Below are 20,695 nucleotides of genomic sequence, written 5' to 3' on the forward strand. Positions count from 1 at the left end.
GCATGCCGGTTAGAAAAGTGTCCGAGTGCGGTCCGCCTGGCTCTGATGTCATGCTGATGTAAGCCACGCCCACTATTTTTTCCTAATTTAGTATTCCGTTTCTCTCGGAAATACGTCACAACACTGAGATAAAGTCGGTTGCAACTTCCGGTTCACGCGGACTTTAAACAACCGTGATGTATCGTTCTCTTTTAAAATGTTTGAATTTAAAACTCTGATTTCATGTTTTTATGTGTATAAATGATGTGTGAGTATTCCCAAACTCTCTGACAGTGTGATCTCTATATGGGTTATTTGATTGTTATCATATTTATAAAAAAATGTTTATAAAACATATGTAATTAAAGTAAAAAAAAAAATTGATAAACACGTCTTTCGTATGTAATTAAATAACAATAACTTTGAGTGTCTTGTTCATTATATTTTCTTATAAAAGCAACAGAACTTAAATTACATCCAGTTTATTAGCAACACAGTGCACGCGTGTGAATCCCGCGATATCCGCCTTTGATCTCGTTGGTATCTGATCCTAGCCTAGAAATCTAGACGCACCCTAGCGGCAGCAAAATGTATTTAGCAGCCAGGGCAGTCTAGCAACTCTCCATAGACCTTCTAGCTGCAAAAACCTAAATTGGGTCAGGCCAATCACATCACAGGCCAATCACGGGCTTATCAGAGGGATTTTGAGAGACAACCTTTTATCCCGCCCCTCGGATTAAGCCGCGTATATGGAGAGTTGCCAGACTAAACATCTTGATGTAAGTCTGGCTTGCCAGGCTAGTCTGATCCACTACGAGAAGTGAGAACTGTCCGGCGTCTTGCCTGCACTTTTTCCACTCCTCCCCTCACTGCAGCCGCCTACTCTCGCATACATTTCAGGCGAGGCAAGGCGCATCTCAAACAAGCCTATTATTAGTTCTGTTGTATCATGTTTAGTTAATCATCATCATCTATGACCTGTGTTCTGTAATCAGTGTCATCTGTGTTTGTATTTAAGTTCCGTCCGTTCAGTCAAGGGGGTCGCACACCGGACGAGAAGCGCAGCGCCGCGTCTAGGACAACTCGAGGTATCGTACACCGGACGCGCACTTTCTCAGTTTATGGACAGCAATATTGTTATGTTCAAGGCATTATGGAATTAAGAAAATGTCTGTAGGCCTACTGTGTTATGATTGTATAGCCTACTGTACAATTAAATACAATCGTTGCTGAGTCTTCAGTCTGAACACTTTACCTCAGAGCGTCCGACGTCCGTTAACTGAGTGAATTGAGAATATCACCTGAAAATCCGATAACATCAGCAATTTCCATTCAAGCAGCTGATTTCTGTAAATGAATGTAAAACTAGGCTATATGTATATTGCAGCACATAGTGAAGTCGGTATACATTAACGACGATTTGAGACAAATAAATGTAGGCCTAAATGTAATATAAAACTGTAAATGGCGCGGCACAATTTTGAACACGGTGAGCCGTTACTGGGCGCCGCCGGTGTGTGTACACTCATAGATCATGTTCGAAAATGTGGCGCATACATAATTTTACATTAAATTTACATGTATTTGTCTCAAATCGTCGTTAATGTATATACAGACTTCACTTTGTGCTGCAATATTCATTTCGTTTTACATTCATTCACAGAAATCAGCTGATTGAATGAAAATTGCTGATGTTATCGGATTTTCAGGTGATATTCTCAATTCATTCAGTTAGCAACGGACGCTCTGAGGTAAAATGTTCAGACTGCAGACTTCGCAACGATTATATTTCATTGTACAGTACATAACATAGTACAGACATTATCTTAATTCCATAATGTCATTAATCATAACAATATTGTTGGCCATAAACTGAGATACTAGTGCGCGTCCGGTGTGCGATACCTCGAGTTGTCCGCGACGCGGCGCTGCGCTTCTCGTCCGGTGTGCGACCCCGTTTAGTCTTTGTTTGTTCAGATCTCCGTCTTATTTAGTGTGTGTTGCTACTACCTGTTCTGCGTTTTATTATAATAAACCTTCATTGCGGAAATATGTCCTCGTCTCCGTCTGCCTTCCTGCAACCGACCCACCGTGACAGAATAAAAGCATTAGCCTACAGTATCTGGCACGAATGCGGGATTAGTTTCCTTAAACTTGAGGTGATAATGACTTAACGGCTTGGAGAGCAAAAAGATGCCAGTGAATGTTTATGATCAGGAATAAAAATGGATTGAATGTGATGAATATATTGAAGACATAAAACAATGGAAACTGCTGGTATAATGTTTAAAATCTTTCCCATTTTAATTGTTTAACTCGATGTAGGCTACTAAAATAACAATTAATAAAAACTATGGGCTACAGAAAAAAAGACAAAACAAAATCAGTACTTAATATGTAAATAATGTAATCTGCAAATAAAACAATCTGATACAAAATATTAATAAAAACTATAATAGTATCTCAATTATACTAAAATCACACTGGCTCATATTGATTTTTCTGTAAAGCTGCTTAATTGCATAAAGCAATATATAAATAAACTTGACAAAAACAGAGACTTAGCTCACTTTAATGTTTTAATTTTTACTGTAGGCCTATTAATATACTTATTAAATTATACAGTCTGAAGTCCTTAAAAACAAGTGGACAAAAACATTCAAAAGTAAAGAATGATTAAACTTTATTGGACATGAGCAGTCATATACAAAGACCCAATATAACCGACCCATCTACAATCAAGAAACATCAGCGTGTTTGATCTGAACAGACTGAGGCTCATCCTGTCAATAAATACTGTGTTCCTGAATGGACTTTCACCCTCTAGTTCAATTAAGTGCTGAATGTATGTAAGGAAACCTTGGCACAAAAGAAAGACTTCTGGTCTACAATCACAACGCTAGACCAAAAAGCTGAACGCAGGATCTACTCCGACACGGAAACCGATTGATTCGATATAATATCTGTTTTCAAATAATAATCTAAAAGACCATTTCAGTCCAAACTCAATGACAAAAATATGTACAGTAATAACTTCTGTAGGGCAGAATAACCTGCATACACATCAAGTCATGTGTTCCCTGTATAATGGAGTTAAATGTAAAGCTCTAAAACATTATGAGGTGCTTTTTTTTTTGGCAAGTTTTTTTAAATCGCGACCCATATCGACTGATGCAAAAATCCGATACACAAAAATAAAGAAGATTTGTTACGTCTCAGTCAGTCATGGGTGAGTAATTCACTTGCTGTTAACAGTCAGTGTAGATATAAGCCCTCTCCAAAGTCAGCTATTAAACACAGAAGCTCCTGAAGACAAACGTTCGTCCTGTAACAGTTACAGTCAGTGTTAGAGTCCTGGAGTAGCCTACCGGCCGTTCTGTGATTCTCCAGATCACACAGATGGCCAGTCCGCCCCTGAGTGCAATATTATGTGCCGATCGAATCTTCTGACTACGTGTAGAAGATGACTTCTGGGATCTGGCCGTCCTCTACGGATGTGCCGTTGTTGTTGCCCGCGGCGTAGCAGAACGTGAAGCAGGTTTTGGTGCCGGTGCCGGACGACTCGTGCGTGACCTTCCTCATGCCTTTAGTGCCGTAGTGCGAGTCCGGACCCTGCGAGAGGAGAGAAGGGAACGTTACACACACACACAGGTTCAGGGAGCATCAAGCTGATCTTTAGCACTCGTTCAAGTCAGGAAAAAGTCCACATTTAAAGGGACACTTCACTGATTAGCATTAAGAGAAAACTAACATAAAATCTCACAGCATTATCTGTAGCATGGAGGCTGCAAGCCTATGAACACTGTAGGAAAACTAAAACTGGCTTTTGGGTGATGGGTATAAATAAATATGGATTTTTTTCTCTCCTATTTTTGGCCTTTGAGAATCGATTTTGAATCGACCACATTTTAAAAATCTATTTTTTTTTTGCCCAGCCATATCAAAACTGTGATAAAAATGTGAAGACACATTCTCATTTTAAAGACCCTTGTTGAAGTAAAGTTTAAAAAGTTAGAGGTTTATGAAAATTATTTATGAACTTTTATATAAAATATATATTTAATGAAGCATGTTGAACTCTAAAACTGCTAGAATTCAAAGCCATAAATCTTAAGTCATGAGTTGATATCTCAAAAAATGAGCTTTCAGTCAGATTGTGTTTGGGTGCAGTACCTGATTTTCCCCATTAGATGCCAGCAAAACTCACTGGGACACAGTGGTTGGATTTGCTGTAGCTTTTCTCTCCAATATTACCAACACATAGGCTTGGGAATCGGTTCCAGGTTCCGGTTTGGAACCGGTTCCAAAGATTCCGATCCATCGGAATCGTACACGTCCACACGTTAACGATTCCACTAACAATTCCGAATGTTCCTTTCCATTAGGGCTGGGCGATAATTTGATTTTAATGATTAACTCGAATGTGTAGTGTACGTCGATATGTTTGAATGAAAATCGTTTTTCTCTTTAACATCCGCCGACGCTCCCCTCTGGGCTCCCGTAGTTCCGAACGGTGCTCAGCGCGTTTGCCATAGAGATACACAAACAACATAGCAAATGAACAAGACCGCGGCTGCACAAGCACACCCGCCAAAAACATTTACAAACTGAATCTGCAGGGCTGCCAACTCTCACGCATTCACCGTGAGACTCACGCAGTTGTCACTTTCCTCACGCTCTCACGCCACACACCCATTTTCTCACGCAGAGAAAATCCCGAAGCAAAGAGGACACTGACACCGACAGAGAAGCTTACGGTACTATTGATATAAAACAAATTCTCAGCTCTCAGATTCTGTCAATTTAATTACAAAATTCAAACAATAAACACCGTTTTGGCGCTTGTAAATGTGATGTGACAGATCTCAGTTTAAGCGGCACGTGAACCGATCATCTGTTACTACTAACTAATAGTAAATTAACTTCGAATGATCAATAGGTAATTTGAAAGATACAGTTCAACTTACTGAAATGTAATAAAATCGATCGATCAAGTGTTTTTCAACCGCAGAAAGAGGTCCATAAACAGCTCAGTCACGTAACGTTATGTTCACCTCAGGAAAGCCATTTAATAACCATAGCACGTAGTTGGACTTAAACAATTGTCTGTAGAGATGAGTATTTAGCTAAATATTTATTTAGCTAAATATGATAACTATATTACATATTTATTATATTTTTACCTATATCATTAAAATATTATAAGTATTTATATATTATCATTATAAAAAAACGCATTTTATTATAATTTGAGATGCTATTTGTAACCCCAAGGGGACTAAGTGTGATTACAATACAAAGCTTTGTTTTAGAAATGTTTACTTTTTTTTTTTTTTTGAAATTTCAAAGCTTTCAACTTCTGTATTGATATTGCACACTTGGTTTTCTTTCTCTAAAACCACTTTAAATTAGACATTCAAAGCCAACAACGCTCAAAGCCACCCTGTAAGTGTTCAGCAAATGGTACAGGAATCGATATGGGAATCGATAAGGAATCGCATCGATAAGCAGACTTGAAAATGGCATCGATATCGATAATTTCTTAACGATGCCCATCCCTACCAACACACTTTTATTTTATTACTCATACAAACCACACTACATAGCAACACACCCACACAAAATTATAGCTGCATTATTCGCTCTATAATATGCAGAAGCAGAAAACGGGAATGTTGGGGAGACTTAAAAGGACTGTATTTTATTTCTATTGCTGGAACTACTTTTGTGTGGTAATCACTCACGGGTGTCGGTCAGAACACATGAACCAGACCATTAACTGATTGGATGTTGTTTAATAAACTGTTGCAGTAGGCATGGGCATACAATCTTCCAATATGGTTATATTCAGACGTGACGCACACAATATTAGTCTAAACACTCTTCAAACTGTGAATTATCTCAGCAGCGTCGTCTCGACACACACTTACTTCACCATCGTCCGTGAATCTGCACAGAACAGAGCGCTGCTCGTTGCGTGCGCTCAGGGAGTGTTGGAGCGCAGCAATATGCGGCAGAGGTGCGCATACACGATTATACAGTCATCTGCGCGGCCTTTCTTACAGCCGCCCCCAAATGTGTGCAGCACATTTGTTTCTGAATAGGTGATCAATTCAGTATCCGGAGACAGGCATAAGGGCTTAGTTCTCATCCTCATCTGTAACCTCTGGTAGAACAATCAATCTGGCTACAGGTCTAGTGTAAGTTCTATTGTTTATCCTTACATCCACTGTCCTTATGTGTCCGTCCGCACTGGGGTAAACTTTGGTGACAAGAACAACCGGCCAGCATGCTCTGGGCAGTTGAGGGTCCATCATCAGTACCACTGATCCTAGGGTCATATCTGTAGGGTTAGCATTCCATTTCTGGCGAGTTTGTAGGTTCGGGAGATAGTTCTTAATGAAACTAGACCAAAACTGGTCAGCCAGAATTTGGGAATGTCTCCAGCGGCGTCTGCTCAGGAGTTCCGATTTAGGATAGACCACTTGTGGCAGGGACCCGTCCCGCCGTCCCATCAGGAGAACATTAGGCGTCACCGGATCAAGGTCCTTAGGGTTGGAGGACACATACCCCAATGGTTTAGCATTCAACATACCTTCTACTTCCAGGAGAACAGTATGTAGCACTTCCTCTGTAACGGATTGACTGCCTACTACCCGGTACAGTGCAGTTTTCACTGAGCGGATTTCCCTCTCCCAAGCTCCGCCGAAGTGGGGTGCACCAGGTGGGTTGAAGTGAAACTTTATCTTGTGTTTGGCTAGCTGGAGTCGGAGTTCTGGGGATAATTCTGCAAGGGCTTCCCGCATCTCTCTTTCTCCTCCACGGAAGTTTGTTCCCTGGTCAGAGAACAACTCGGCTGGTGTCCCTCGCCTGGCGATGAACCTCCTCAAGGCCATCAAGAAGGAGTCGGTATCCAGATTGGAGAGGATCTCTAGATGTACACATCTTGTTGTAAGGCACTTGAAGATAATTCCCCACCTTTTCTCGGTGCGCCTGCCCAGTTTCACTATAAAGGGCCCGAAGCAGTCCATGCCTGTCGAGTAGAATGCGGGCTTGTACAGGCGTAGGCGTGCTACAGGTAGGTCTGACATCTTAGGAACTTGAGGGCTTGCTTTCCATCTACGACACTCTGTGCAAGCATGTTGATACCGTCAAACTGCTTCTCGACCTCGTAAGATCCAAAACTTGCGGCGGATCTCTGCAAACACTCTCTCAGGGCCTGGGTGGCAGAGTCGGGTATCATAGTCTTGAATCAGAAGCTTAGTGGTCGGATGGCAATGATCCAAGATGATGGGATGCACAGCAGCCAGGTCTATGTCTTCGGATCGGCGCAATCTACCCCCGACCCTAATGAGATCCTCTGTCTCGTCCAGCTCTGGAGACAGGGTAAGTAAACGGCTACTTCGTTGGATTGGTTTCCCATTTCGCAGTAGTCTGAACTCCTCTGCAAAGCTAGCCTGTTGTGCCCCTCTCAGGATAAGAATCTCAGCTGTACGGTATTTATCAGCAGTAGGGTTCTCGCTCTGACCTGCCGCCCCGTGAAGCATATGCACTGTGGCCTCTAGAAGTTCCTTCCAAGTGGTGTACTGATGCACATCGGGTATGTGAGACTCTTCGTCAGGTATGGTCGCAACTCCACAGAATGCAGACTTGCGAATTTCTGAATGGCACTCCTCCACTACTGTTGTTGACAGGGTTGGCCATTTATCTGAGCTTTGCAGGAGAAATGGTGGTCCATGGCTCCAACGGTTAGGCTTAGCCAGCTCCTCTAGCCTCTTACCTCTTGTAAGATCATCCGCAGGATTATTCGCAGAGTCAACATATCGCCATGAATGTCGATTGGTGAGCTCCTGAATTTCCGCCACTCGGGTGCCAACAAATACCTTAAATCGGCACAACTCAGATTGTTGCCAGGACAAGACCGTGGTTGAGTCGGTCCAGAGGGTAATCTTGCTGATTGGCAGGGTAAGTTCTTGCTCCATCAACCTACTGAGTTGGGCTCCAGTGAGGGCAGCACAAAGCTCCAATCTAGGCATTGAATGCAGTCGTTTAGGTGCAACTCTTGAACGGGCCACAACAAAGGAGACAGAAGGGTGACTTTGACTGCCTGCTGTCCTCAGGTAAGCGACAGCTCCATATGCTTGCTCCGAAGCATCGCAGAACACATGCATCTCGTGAGTAATGCTTCTCTCATCCATGGTAGGAGGTACGTATGCTCGGGGAAAGATGATTCTTGGCAGGACTTGTAACTCCCTCCCAGTCTCTCCAGGCTTGTAACAAATCATGGGGCAGTAGGGGATCGTCCCTGTCTCTGTGTTTGTCCCAAAGCGGTCTCACTAGTATTTTGGCACGGGTGGTGTACGGCAGGATAAACCCGAGGGGGTCGTACTGACTGGCTAAGACCCTGTAGATGTTCCGCATGGTAGGAGCATCATAATTGACTGGTCGATGTTTGTACCTCAGTGTGTCTGTGGAACAGTGCCAGCTAAGGCCCAGAGCGGATTCAGGATTATCAATTCGGTCGTGAGCGAACCAGAGTTCTAGACTGTCAGATCGGGCTTCTTTCGGTAGATGGCTGATAACCTCTGGCTTATTGCTGGCCCATTGACGGAGTTCAAATCCACCAGAGGCAAGAATCTCCCTTAGCTTATCTACCAGTGTTCGGGCTTGGTCAGGGGAGGAGAGGCTTTGCAGACAATTATCGACGTAGAAGCATCTCTCAATGGAAAACCTCACATCATCCTCTGGCTGGCTATGACTGATAACGTGGTGCTGCATGGCGTAAGTGGCACAGCACGGGCTACACGTGGTACCGAAGGGCAGGACTTGCCACTCATACACTGATGGACTTTGGTCTCCTTCCATGTCACGCCAGACAAATCTCAGAAGGGGACGATCTTCAGGGAGCAGGCGGACCTGGTGGAACATGGCTTTCACATCACCACTTATAGCTACGGTGTGTTCCCGGAACCGTAACAGCACTCCTAGGAGGGAAGGTCCTAAGGTGGGACCAGGCAACAGCCACTCATTTAGGTTCAGACCTCGGTACTGATAAGAACAGTTGAACACAATGCGATTCTTATTGTTGTGGGTCACCATGTGATGTGGGATATACCATGATTCCCCTGACTGTGTCAACTCTTCGGAACTCAACTTCTTGACAGTTCCTGCCTGGGTCAGTTTCTGAATTTCAGCCTTGTACGCCTTGGCTCGATCTGGGTGTTTAGTGAGGCACCGTTCAGTGTTCCTGAGGCTGGGAATTACCATTTCCTTTGGGGCTTGGAAATGCGGCATATCTTTACGCCTAAGCAGAGGGGTGGCATAACGTAAGACTCCATCCACATTAACTCGGGTAGTCTTTGATTCAAGCATATGAATAGCATATTGGTCTTGTCTGGACCTGGTGACCTCCTTCTCGTTTCTGAAGGGAAGTACGTCAACTTGCCACAGTTTCTCGACGTTCCTGAAGAGCTCTGTCATTTGAGGAATTGTGGAGGTCAACAAACATTGCTGCGGGTGAATGGACTGCTCGACAAGTCTAGTGGGACCCTGCAATGTCCATCCTAAACGTGTCTTAAGAGCTGCAGGTCCTCCTGGGGGTCCTAACCTTACTGGCTTAATGGGAGTAATTAAGTGAGGGTGGTCAGCTCCAATGAGCAGCAAGGGCTGCGCCTGCTCGAATGCCTGTAATGGGAGGCCCACAAGGTGCTTGTACCTCTTCTGCAATTTGTCCATGGGGTAAGAGTGAAGTGCAAGATCCAGTTGTTCTGCGGTGAAGGCACCAGTGATGAGGAAGCTGTGCTGAGGCTTATCGGCTGGCGAAATACGGAATGACACCATGGACCCGTGTAGGATTTGAATGTCATGTCGTATAGTCCGCAGGGCAAGGTCTTCTGGCTCCCCTCGGAGGCCCAGGTGGCGTGCTGCAGCTGGTAAGAGCATAGTCCGTTCTGAGCCATCGTCCAGGACGGCATATGTGCTCAGGGTGTGCTTGCCATGGTGGAGTAGTACTTTAATAACCTTTAGTAGCACACGACTGCCATCTACTGGTCTGTCCACATACAGCACTTCCGAAGGCGTATTCACCAGACAGCTCTCCTCTTTGGTCGGCTTGATCACAGTCTTAGGTGTCATGGCATTAATTTCGTGCAGCACTGACAAGTGTTTACCTTGACAAATGCTGCAGGGTTTCCGCAAGTTGCACTGCGCAGCTTGGTGGTTTCTAGCACATCGCCAGCACCTTTTATTGGTACGGATCCACTCTGATAATTGGTTCCTGTTCAGTTTTACAACCTCTGTGCATTGGCTCAAGAAGTGATCTGAGTTGTTACAGAATGGGCAATAAGGCTTAATTCTGCTCTTGGCAGGGAGATTCACAGGCACTGTTGAAATCTCTCTCTCCATCGCCTCTCTAGCTCCATGCAACACAGTGGTGGTCCACCTCTTCTGGCGAGGTTCCTGTCTAGGCCATTGTCTCTCCTTGGTGATCTTCACCTGCGACGTACCGTCATATTCCTGGCACCAGGAGTCATATTGCAGCCACTCAGAGAGGTCAGTCAGGGTATAGGTTGTTCCTGGATGATGGACCTTGCTGCGCCTGAATTCAGCTCTCATCTCTGGCGGTAATTTACTCAACAGGCGTGCTACGTGGGATCCACACTGTAGCTCTATCTCTCCTGGGGGGCCAAGTGATTTAAGCATACCCACGAGTGCCTGGATCTGTAGGGCAAACTTCTCAAAGGCAGCTTGATCACCACGTCGAATATCAGGTGAGTCCATAACACTGGCTATTTTGTTCAATGCCATCTGATGGGGTTGGCCGAACTTCTGATTAAGAGCAGCCATGGTATTGCTGTAAGGTGTGGGGGAGTTCAAATACGAATCTGCTATCAGCCTTGCCTCTTCTAGCTTCAAGTGATCCACTAGGATTTGGTATTTAAACAGCTCCGTCCCATCTGGGGGCAGTAGATTCTCCAAAGCTATCTTCAATCTAGCAAACTCACTGGGGTCTCTGTGACTGAAATGGGGGATCGTTGGCATTGGACCTCGGTATGTCGGCTCAGCGTGTGGGACAGTCTGGTGCTGAAGATCAAGTGGGGTTCTCGGCTGAGCCCTCCTCTGGAGGTATGGCTGGGAGATCGCTGCATGCTCATCTTGAAGGTAACTCTCGTACTGCTCTGACTTATAAGCTGGACTGGCTCTGGGAGGTGGCTGAGCATGAAGGCTTTGTCGTTGACTTAAATGGCCCAGAAGCATCCTGCTTGTCTGAGGGTCTGAAGGTCTGGAGTCTCTGACAGGAAGGCTTGCTGATTGTACTGCAAGAGGTCTACTTGGATGGATGGCAGCTTGCTTTAATACTTGCAATTCACTCATCATCTTCTCCAGAAGGCCCACGATGGGAGCATCGCCTATAGGCTGTGGCGGCTGGGGCTCCTCTGGCTCTGGCCAGGGGGGAGGGTCAGGCCAGTCTACTTCGTCACATTCGCTGACTTCATCGCTGACCAGCTCTGCACAAGGAGGAGGCACAAATCTGTGGTCTAGGGGGGATTGAGCAGGCATAAGTAGGTCAGATGTACTGGAACGTGAGCGTGTTATCGCTAGCTGAGGGGTCTGCTGAAGACTGCGCACCGTCTCGGCGAGTAACTTTAACTCCGATCTAGTCTGTCGGATCTCTGCTAAGGTGGCACTAAACTGCTCTTCGCTGCTATGCAAATGGTCTGATTGGGAGGCTGGAGGCAGATTCCGCAGTGTCGTAGACCAGACGCGTGGAGCTGATACTCTACTCTTTTCATGATGTGTTCTTTTTGGGTACTGTTCAGCTAACTGACTGTCAGGACCAGGTCTGTAACTGTGCTGTCTTGATTCAGCATACGGGTCTTCTGTATAGCCAGCATCCCTCAGTGTCTGATGGTCGCTGAAAGGAGAGGGTGTCATCTTGGCTGCTCCTTCCTCATGTGAATGTAACTCCTCTTCTTGCCCATGCCTACTGATTCTTGATTCAGATGAATATCGTGGCGGCAGCACATACCCCATCTCGTACTCATCATAATGGCGTGGCGGATAAGTCTGACGCTTAGGTCTGGTTGAAACTCTATCATCCATCTTCTAGAGAGAAATTACCACAGATCCGGCTCGAAGGACCATTTGTTGGGGAGACTTAAAAGGACTGTATTTTATTTCTATTGCTGGAACTACTTTTGTGTGGTAATCACTCACGGGTGTCGGTCAGAACACATGAACCAGACCATTAACTGATTGGATGTTGTTTAATAAACTGTTGCAGTAGGCATGGGCATACAATCTTCCAATATGGTTATATTCAGACGTGACGCACACAATATTAGTCTAAACACTCTTCAAACTGTGAATTATCTCAGCAGCGTCGTCTCGACACACACTTGCTTCACCATCGTCCGTGAATCTGCACAGAACAGAGCGCTGCTCGTTGCGTGCGCTCAGGGAGTGTTGGAGCGCAGCAATATGCGGCAGAGGTGCGCATACACGATTATACAGTCATCTGCGCGGCCTTTCTTACAGGGAATAAAAACGGGTATTTCCTTTATAGACCAAACCTGAGAAAATTGCACCATCTGGTAAACAAAAGTGTAGAACTCAAAGGTTAGACGCATTAAAGGTGTTAACGTACCCTAAAACAGTGTTTCAGGAAGAGGGTTTATTTATATACAGTTTATAAAAATGTTTTTTTTTATCTTTAAATCAGGCAAGTGTGTTCTAGCAGACCCCAAACAATTAAATTATGAACTTGTAAATGTGTAGGCCTATAATATGGGCTATTTTAACTATTTTCTTTACTGAAGTAAAAAAATTGTTTTGTAAGATGGACCAAGAAAAACGTGTTAAATTTTTAGTTTGTTGTATCTGTCGTATTACAATCAGTCTGTGAAGCTGATTTAGCAGTAAATTTAAATGCGTTTAACCTGTTGTAACCTTTAACCCGTCGGTCTCGTTCTCCAACAGAAATCGGACCCCGTTGTGTCATACAGGGAGACGGTCAGTGCCGAATCAGACCAGATGTGCTTGTCCAAGTCCCCCAACAAACACAACCGTCTCTACATGAAGGCCAGACCGTTCCCAGACGGTCTCGCCAAAGACATCGACAAGGGTGACGTGTCGTCCCGTCAGGAGCTCAAGACCCGCGCCCGTTATCTGGCCGACAAATACGACTGGGAGGTCACAGAGGCCCGTAAGATCTGGTGCTTCGGACCCGACGGAACCGGACCCAACGTCCTGGTGGACGTGACCAAGGGAGTGCAGTACCTGAACGAGATCAAGGACAGCGTTGTTGCTGGGTTCCAGTGGGCCACTAAAGAGGTGAGAGACGTTCAGAAGGAAATACGGTTTGGTTTGCGTTAATAACGGTTCTGTTGATGTCCTGGCTGGTCTATGATGAGAAATCATGCAACAGACCCGGGAGAGAATACAATGCTGAATAAAGTCTTATTTTGTGTTATTTTTGGACCAAAAAGTATTTTCGATGCTTCAAAAACTTCTAACTAACCCACTGATGTCACATGGACTACTGTGATGATGTGTTTATTACCTTTATGGACATGGACAGTATACTGTATATACAGTTTCAATGGAGGGACAGAATGCTCTCGGACTAAATCTAAAATATCTTAAACTGTTCCGAAGATGAACGGAGGTCTTACGGGCTTAGAACGACATGAGGGTGAGTCATTAATGACATTATTTTCATTTTTGGGTGAACTAACCCTTTAAGTCCTTGTAATTTGAGAATATTGGACCTGGAAAGTCCTTGAATTTGAAGTTAACCGAGGTGTGGGAACCCTGGTTGATGTCCTGGCTGGTCTATGATGAGAAATCATGCACCACTCTGATGAAGTGATGGATAACCCCTACCACTAATATCTGAGACCTCCACAGACATGAACACAATCACATCTATCCAGTTGCTCATTATCATTTAAAGAGACATGCACCGAAACGGGTCGCTGTGAAGTTTTTTTTTAAGGTAAAAAGGGTGTTTTATTGTTATACACAACCATTGAGGAATTTTAACAAGTATATTACAAACTTTACATGAAGACCCTAAACTAAGAATCATACCAACTTGTGGAAAATGGGCATCCGATGACCCCTTTAAGCAGACGGTCTACTAATGACTGCAAGTTGACATGTAGTTGCAAAGTTGCGTGTATTCAACGATCCATCAAAATAAAGTGTTAGCAATAATCTTGAACCGATGAGCGTTTCTCACCCGCATCTCTCTCTCTCTCAGTGCCCAGAGCAGGTGGTCGGCGGCATCTACGGCGTGTTGAACAGAAAGCGAGGCCACGTGTTCGAGGAGTCTCAGGTCATGGGGACGCCCATGTTCATCGTTAAGGCCTTCCTTCCCGTCAACGAGTCTTTCGGTGAGTAACCGTTCCGCTTTCTTCATTGCATTTCATTCATTTTATCAGACAAAAGCATCGTATTAGAAGTAGCTTTTTACCAAAATGCACTGACAACTATTCAACGACTCGTTAGTCGCATTTTATCAACGTGACCCTGGATCACAAACCCAGTCTGGAGTCGCACGGGTATATCTGTGGCAATATCCAACTATACAGTGTATGGGTCAAAATTACCCATTTTTCTTTTATGCCAAAAATCATGAGGATATTAAGATCATGTTCCATGAAGATATTTAGTAAATTTCCTACCGTAAATATATAAAACATGTATTTTTGTGAGTGAATGCAGCACAATCGTGAACATAAATGCACAACTTTAAAGGAGATTTTCTCAATGTTTTGATTTTTTTGCTCCTCAGATTCCAGATTTTCAATAGTTGTGTCTCGACCAAATATTGTCCTATCCTAACAAACCACACATCACTGGAAAGCTTATTTATTCAGCTTTCATATGATATATACATCTCAATTTCAAAGAATTGACCCATATGACTGGTTTTGTGGTTCAGGGTCACTTATAAAAACGTGTCTGCCTTTGCAATTGTGCTAATGCTAATGTTCTGTGTCCGTGTGCAGGTTTCACAGCTGACCTGCGCTCCAACACCGGCGGTCAGGCGTTCCCTCAGTGTGTGTTCGACCACTGGCAGATTCTGCCCGGCGACCCCAAAGACGCCGCATCCAAGCCTTTCCAGATCGTCGCCGACACACGCAAACGCAAGGGCCTGAAGGAGGGCATGCCGGCACTCGACAACTTCCTGGACAAGTTATAAACCGCTGAACGACACGTCTCCCACCGTAGCCCAACATCTGCGCTTTACTCTCCTCTCATTCCCGTTTCATTCCTTCCCTCCTGCACTCGCTTCCTTCCCTCAGAGTACGCGAGAGGGACTGGACTGTACAGGGCACAAACACCACACTTCTCACATGCAAACAGGAAAGTCAAGTGGATTATGTAAATCTAAATAAAGAAAATAAAAATTGAAAATTACTCGAGTGTGTGGCGTTTCATTGCTGGTCTGTTCAGATGTTGATTTCATGCGTTTTCTAGTCGCTGTTTAATCCCTTAAGCGGCACCCCATTTTTTTTAATAGACATGAAGATGCACATTCAGAACTTAAATGGTTATAATTGAAGAATGCTTTAGAATATAGATCTAAGATTGGTCTTGTTTTAAAGACATTCGACAGATTTTTGTAGAAGTGTAATCAATTAAGGAAGTTAAAGGGGTCATGACATGAGAAACTAAGTTTGCCTTGATCTTTTGGTATATAAGAGGTCTTTGTTCCATTAAAACGTTCTGCAAGTTTCATAGCTTAAGACGTCCTCCCCATTATAAACGAATCATTTATTTAATCAAGCTCTAAATACAGCTCGTTCTGGATCCATGGTAAGAAGTGACGTCACGGTGCGAAGTGACGTACCAGCGTTTGCATATGACCGCCTCCGGCACAAGACAACTACGCTTTAAGCGCAAGACAACTACGCTCATTTCGTATCGCCGCGCGCCGCACAAGTGTTCAGTCGACGGACAGCGAGTGTGTCTGTGTACAGGGAAATTACGACGCCGCAGATGTGCTGTTCCTGGCTGTGGACAAACAACATCTTTGAATACGCTGCGAAAGATCCAGTCGTCAGGGAAAATGGATGCACTTTATTTTTTGCGGACGTCCCAGTCACGGCAGTGTTAGTTTAAGCGTTTGTTCTATACATTTGAAGCATGACTGTTTTGAGAACAAATCCCAATATGATGCTTTGCCAGAAAACTTTTGCTCAAATATAAGTCCGTGCCGACTATTCTGGGCTCAACAACGACGACGCAAACTGTAAGTAATGTATTTAAAACTTTAAAGTACTTTTTAAATACGCTGAATGCGCACAGGTTCTGGCTGGGGGCGTTAATAATTGATGCATAGGCACTGACGTTAGCCAATCATAACAGTGGGCGTTAACACTGAACTCTTAAAGGGGAAACACCCCCAAAACAGACTGTGTGAATCAGAGGATGAGAAACAGGGAAAAGGTCATAAATCACTACATTTTAAAAGTTTTTTTGTAAAAAAAACTATAGTAATACTATAATTGCACCTAAGGGAACATAATAATAAAATAAAACCATGTCATGACCCCTTTAAATAGAAAAAACGTTTGTTTATGAAAATATACAATGTTAAAAATGTAATTCATATTTTATATAAAATATATATTTTCAAAACCTGGAGGACTCTAAAAATGCACAAAAATCAAAGCCAATTATTTTTATTTTTTTTAGGTTGATATCAGAAAATTAGCGTTCAGTGAGATTTAGTTTGGGCGCAGTACCACACTTCTCCACTAGTGGACATTACTGCGCATATAAGGGCGCCTTCATCTCCATATGTTGTTTGAGTCTGAACCATTATTTTTACAATTTTCATACAATCTATAAAGTAGACATCCTATTCAGAAGTAGTGTTTGAAGTTTGGCCGATTTTGAAATTAATTCAACCTCTAAGAAACACAGAAGATCACGTATGTGCATTATAGCTCGCTGACACATCACTAATGCTGAATCTATTATTATTTTCTTTATATTTAAAACATTTTCAGAGCTTTTTTTCTAAAAGAATTGAATGGATGCTATCTTTTGAACTCTTGGCATGAAAACAAACTGAGGTTTCTACCATTCTTTCATAATTTTTCATGTTCATCACTATTTCAAAATAAAGGTCTGAACACGCCTTAGGAGTATGAACATATTCTTGTTGCAAATTGATAAATTACGGCTCCTCTGTAATTTATTTTGAAAATCAGTCACCAAATATGTAAACTAGAGATTGTAAGCTTTCAAATTATATATAGTTTGTCAAGATTAGTTTAGGTTTAGTATAGGAGATTACTGTTTTAAATATGTAATGGCTGTGGTGCCAATATACAGTACCATGGTATAACTTCCTTTTAATTTTTTTTAAATATGTAGTCTTTATGAGCCATGTTCATAATTAGACAGGAATTAATAATACCCTAAATAATTTAAAGCTTTTAAAGTTCTGGTGGTGATTTTATTTACTCATGAAGTTTCCTCATTACAGATCGTTTTCAGACTTTATTAAAAAATAAAAAAAACGTTGTTTACTTTGATTTATAATGAAGGCATAATGTTAATGCATTAATGATTGATCATTTTTAGTTTACGTTGATGCTTTATAAATGCAACGGTTCATGTTAGCTCAGGTCTATTAAAAACCTGATAAAACTCCGTATCAGGAAATGTTGAAATAAGGATTAATAAATGTTTTGGGAGTATTTTTCATTGGAAGTTAGTTAAGTTGAGCCGTGTAAAGTCTCAAGACTCAATTCTAGTTATTGCAGTCCATAATTTTACTTTCATGTAGGCATTTATAAAAAGCAAAAAACAAATCAATACTGAAAAAAAAAAAAGAAAACTTTAATCTACAAATTTAATTTTAAATTGTATCTACATTTTTTGCTATCAATACATTGGAAATGGACATCTTTATGGCTTAAAGACCTTCAAACAAGGTTTATAATTATTTATTTTACTTTTGTGGACATGAAATTTACCAAATAAAATCACTAGATCCATCATAAAAGTAAATGGGTAAAAAAAACATTGTGTTCAAAGTAAAAAGGGGAAGCATTTATAGTCTATTTTTAATAAATACTTTAAGTGGGCTATTAGAAAAGTGTTTTGTATGTTAAATTATGTAAGCGAAGCGGAGTAACGTACCCTTCAGCCTTGGCTTATTCACGATACAGCACTATAGCCTCGAGTACCTTATTGCTTTTATAAAACGGTTAACACACAATACAAATATTAAAGCCAAAAAATACGTAGCCCATCAATGCTATTTTTATTAAGTAAAATCACTAGCCCCTTCCGCTGTCCAGTGGAAGAAATAGTCCCTGACCGTGAACAGCAGAAATAAAAAAAAATCGCCATTAGATGGCGGCAAAAACTGTCTTTATGAGCGAGTCAGTCAGCAGAGAAGACTTTTATATTTAAAGGACTTGTTGTGGACAGCAGCTAAGCAAGACACAACTGATGACGGGTGTCAGGGCAGGGAAACCCCTTAACTGTAAAAAGGACAACGGAAATTCAACGGATTTTTGTATTACGAATATAGGACTGGCCTGAAGGAAAATGCTATATTGTAAATGCAGTACACTCGCTTACTCGATCTCTCACACAAGCTTCACTGAACAATATCAACGAGAACATATGTTTGCGTTGCTAAGAGTGGTTGCTAGGGGTGGTGTAGTGATACATAGAGAACCGTTGGGTGAAGCGGTCATAGTTTTATCGTGAATAAAACACAGCTATTGACCAATCAGAATCAAGGGCTGGAACTAATGTTTTTTTTTAAACATATAAAGTGACGTCATATTGTGACCGTTGCAGTGTGTGTAGAAATAATTAATCTGCTCTTCTCGTGAGCGCAAGTCGTCGGTGTTGTGTAAGGTAGGCACTGTTCATTTTTATTTCCTGTCGCTGTGCAGGCTCTTTTATTGTATAACAGTGTTAACAGCTCAATAACTCTTTTATTTAAAGGCTTTAAAGGATAGTTCGCTTTAAAATGAAAATTCTGTCATCATATACTCACCTTCAAGTTGTGTCAAACCTGTATGAATGTATTTCTTCTGCTGAACACAAAGGATGATATTTTGAAGAATGTCCGTAACCAAACAGTTAACTGGTCCCATTGACTTCCACTTCCATAGTAGGAAAACATATGGAAGTCAATGGGACCAGTTAACTGTTTGGTTACCGACGTTGAAATTGAGGTTAGGACCATATGGTGCATTCAAGTCCACATGGGAATTTTATTTTTACAAGCTCTGAAAACTCAAAGAATGCACATTTATGTGTGTAATTTATGTTTTATTATTATTAATATGCTGCCCCAGAGAATGATGGGAAATGTAGTTTGGTCACTCAAGCCTATCAGCTCATAACTAACTGGCTAAATGAGTTTTCTGGCAAACTTTATCTCTCGTCTCTTATTCATTAACTTCAGCATGCTTGGTGTCTGTCAGAGACGATAACGTACATAATACATGAGAATGTGTTCTTCACTCGCTGAAATTGAATCAAAATGATCAGGGAACCGAGTAAAATACTTTACACTGCATGCTAAAGAGAGAAAAACAGCAATCCAATTGAAAAATCAGGTTAGTGAACATCATTCAATCAATATATTTTGACAGACATTTTTGAAAGATGATACTTTTTTTTACATGATTTGTTACATTTAAGTACCCCTTAGCAAACTTTATAGTTTGCTATGTGTACGTGTTATTTATTAATATATATATATATAAACACTTTAGCTTTCAAAAGAAGCAAGTTGCATTTGCCAACAGTAGACAGCAAAGCATTGGAACAGCGCTTCTGTATAATATATATATATATAAAAAAAATTATATATAAATCTGGGATTAAAATTTTTATGATTTATAAAGAAAATTTAAAAATAAACACACATTTTTGACAAAATAAACAAAAAACACTCAATGTTAATTAGCCTACATATCAATATGATTTATGTTTATACATCTCCACTAATTTAATTAGACAACTGCCTTATAGTTTTAGTTATCGTTGAATAATATGTCGTCAAAATGTAAATGTCAAAATTATAAAGACACAATTTCTCTTTCATTAATTTGATATAATTCACGTTTTCTTAGTGTCTTCATGCTTATCATGCTGCTTTAATCTTCTTGGGAAAGGTTTTGAGATCATGGTCCCACCAAGTGCTCGTCTGGTTGCTGGATGTTCCACAGACTCCAGGATGGACCGCAAAGACCAGAATCCTGAGCTGTGAGACGAGACTTCTGAGCGTAATGAGCTAACTGAATCGCTGTCTGCTCCTGATAGTGATCTTAATGAACCGTAAGCAGAACTTCCCACAGACCGTGTGTCCGACCACTCATCTCCTCTCACTGGGGGGAAAACATTTAAATCAGTAAAAGGTTTGAAACTCTTATAGAACAAAATTCTGAGATTTAAAACTTTCAGTATGTTCCTACTAAAAATAATGCAGCCTATTGGTAATCATTAAAACATTATACAAATACTTTATTAATCAGACTGTATTTCACATGTTTTTGGCCCTGTTTTATCTATGAATGTCTTTATTACAAGCCTGATTGCTATTTAATGCAATCATTTAAAGTTGAGGATGTGTATAGAGAAGAAATGATGAGTATAAACCATAGACTGTAAAAAAATAGGTATAAACAGGTGCTTAAACTCCAGAAAATGTTGATCATCAACC

General features: G+C 41.9%; 3 protein-coding genes across 3 annotated transcripts in view; 1 reads left to right on the forward strand and 2 right to left on the reverse strand.

Moving 5' to 3' along the window:
- Positions 1 to 20,695, reverse strand: part of map2k2b (mitogen-activated protein kinase kinase 2b) — a 529,628-nt gene that overhangs the window by 156,522 nt on the left and 352,411 nt on the right. The gene's annotated exons all lie outside the window — the stretch shown is intronic.
- The window catches only part of LOC306999010 (uncharacterized protein), a 98,467-nt gene that overhangs the window by 11,657 nt on the left and 66,115 nt on the right, over positions 1 to 20,695 (reverse strand). Inside the window, 7 exon segments of the mRNA XM_079613406.1 lie at positions 3,448 to 3,591; positions 6,204 to 7,051; positions 7,148 to 8,038; positions 8,190 to 12,084; positions 13,009 to 13,303; positions 15,236 to 15,310; positions 20,096 to 20,360. Of these exon segments, the coding sequence (XP_079469532.1) occupies positions 3,448 to 3,591; positions 6,204 to 7,051; positions 7,148 to 8,038; positions 8,190 to 12,084; positions 13,009 to 13,303; positions 15,236 to 15,310; positions 20,096 to 20,360 (6,413 nt within the window).
- Positions 13,724 to 15,405, forward strand: LOC306998708 (elongation factor 2b-like). The gene is made up of 2 exons (XM_079612976.1): positions 13,724 to 14,375; positions 14,994 to 15,405. The coding sequence occupies exons 1-2, from the start codon at positions 14,207 to 14,209 to the stop codon at positions 15,185 to 15,187; spliced, it is 363 nt and encodes a 120-aa protein (XP_079469102.1). The 5' UTR covers positions 13,724 to 14,206; the 3' UTR covers positions 15,188 to 15,405.

Source organism: Phoxinus phoxinus (assembly GCF_949152265.1).
Source record: "Phoxinus phoxinus genome assembly, chromosome: 5".
Lineage (NCBI taxonomy): Eukaryota > Metazoa > Chordata > Actinopteri > Cypriniformes > Leuciscidae > Phoxinus > Phoxinus phoxinus.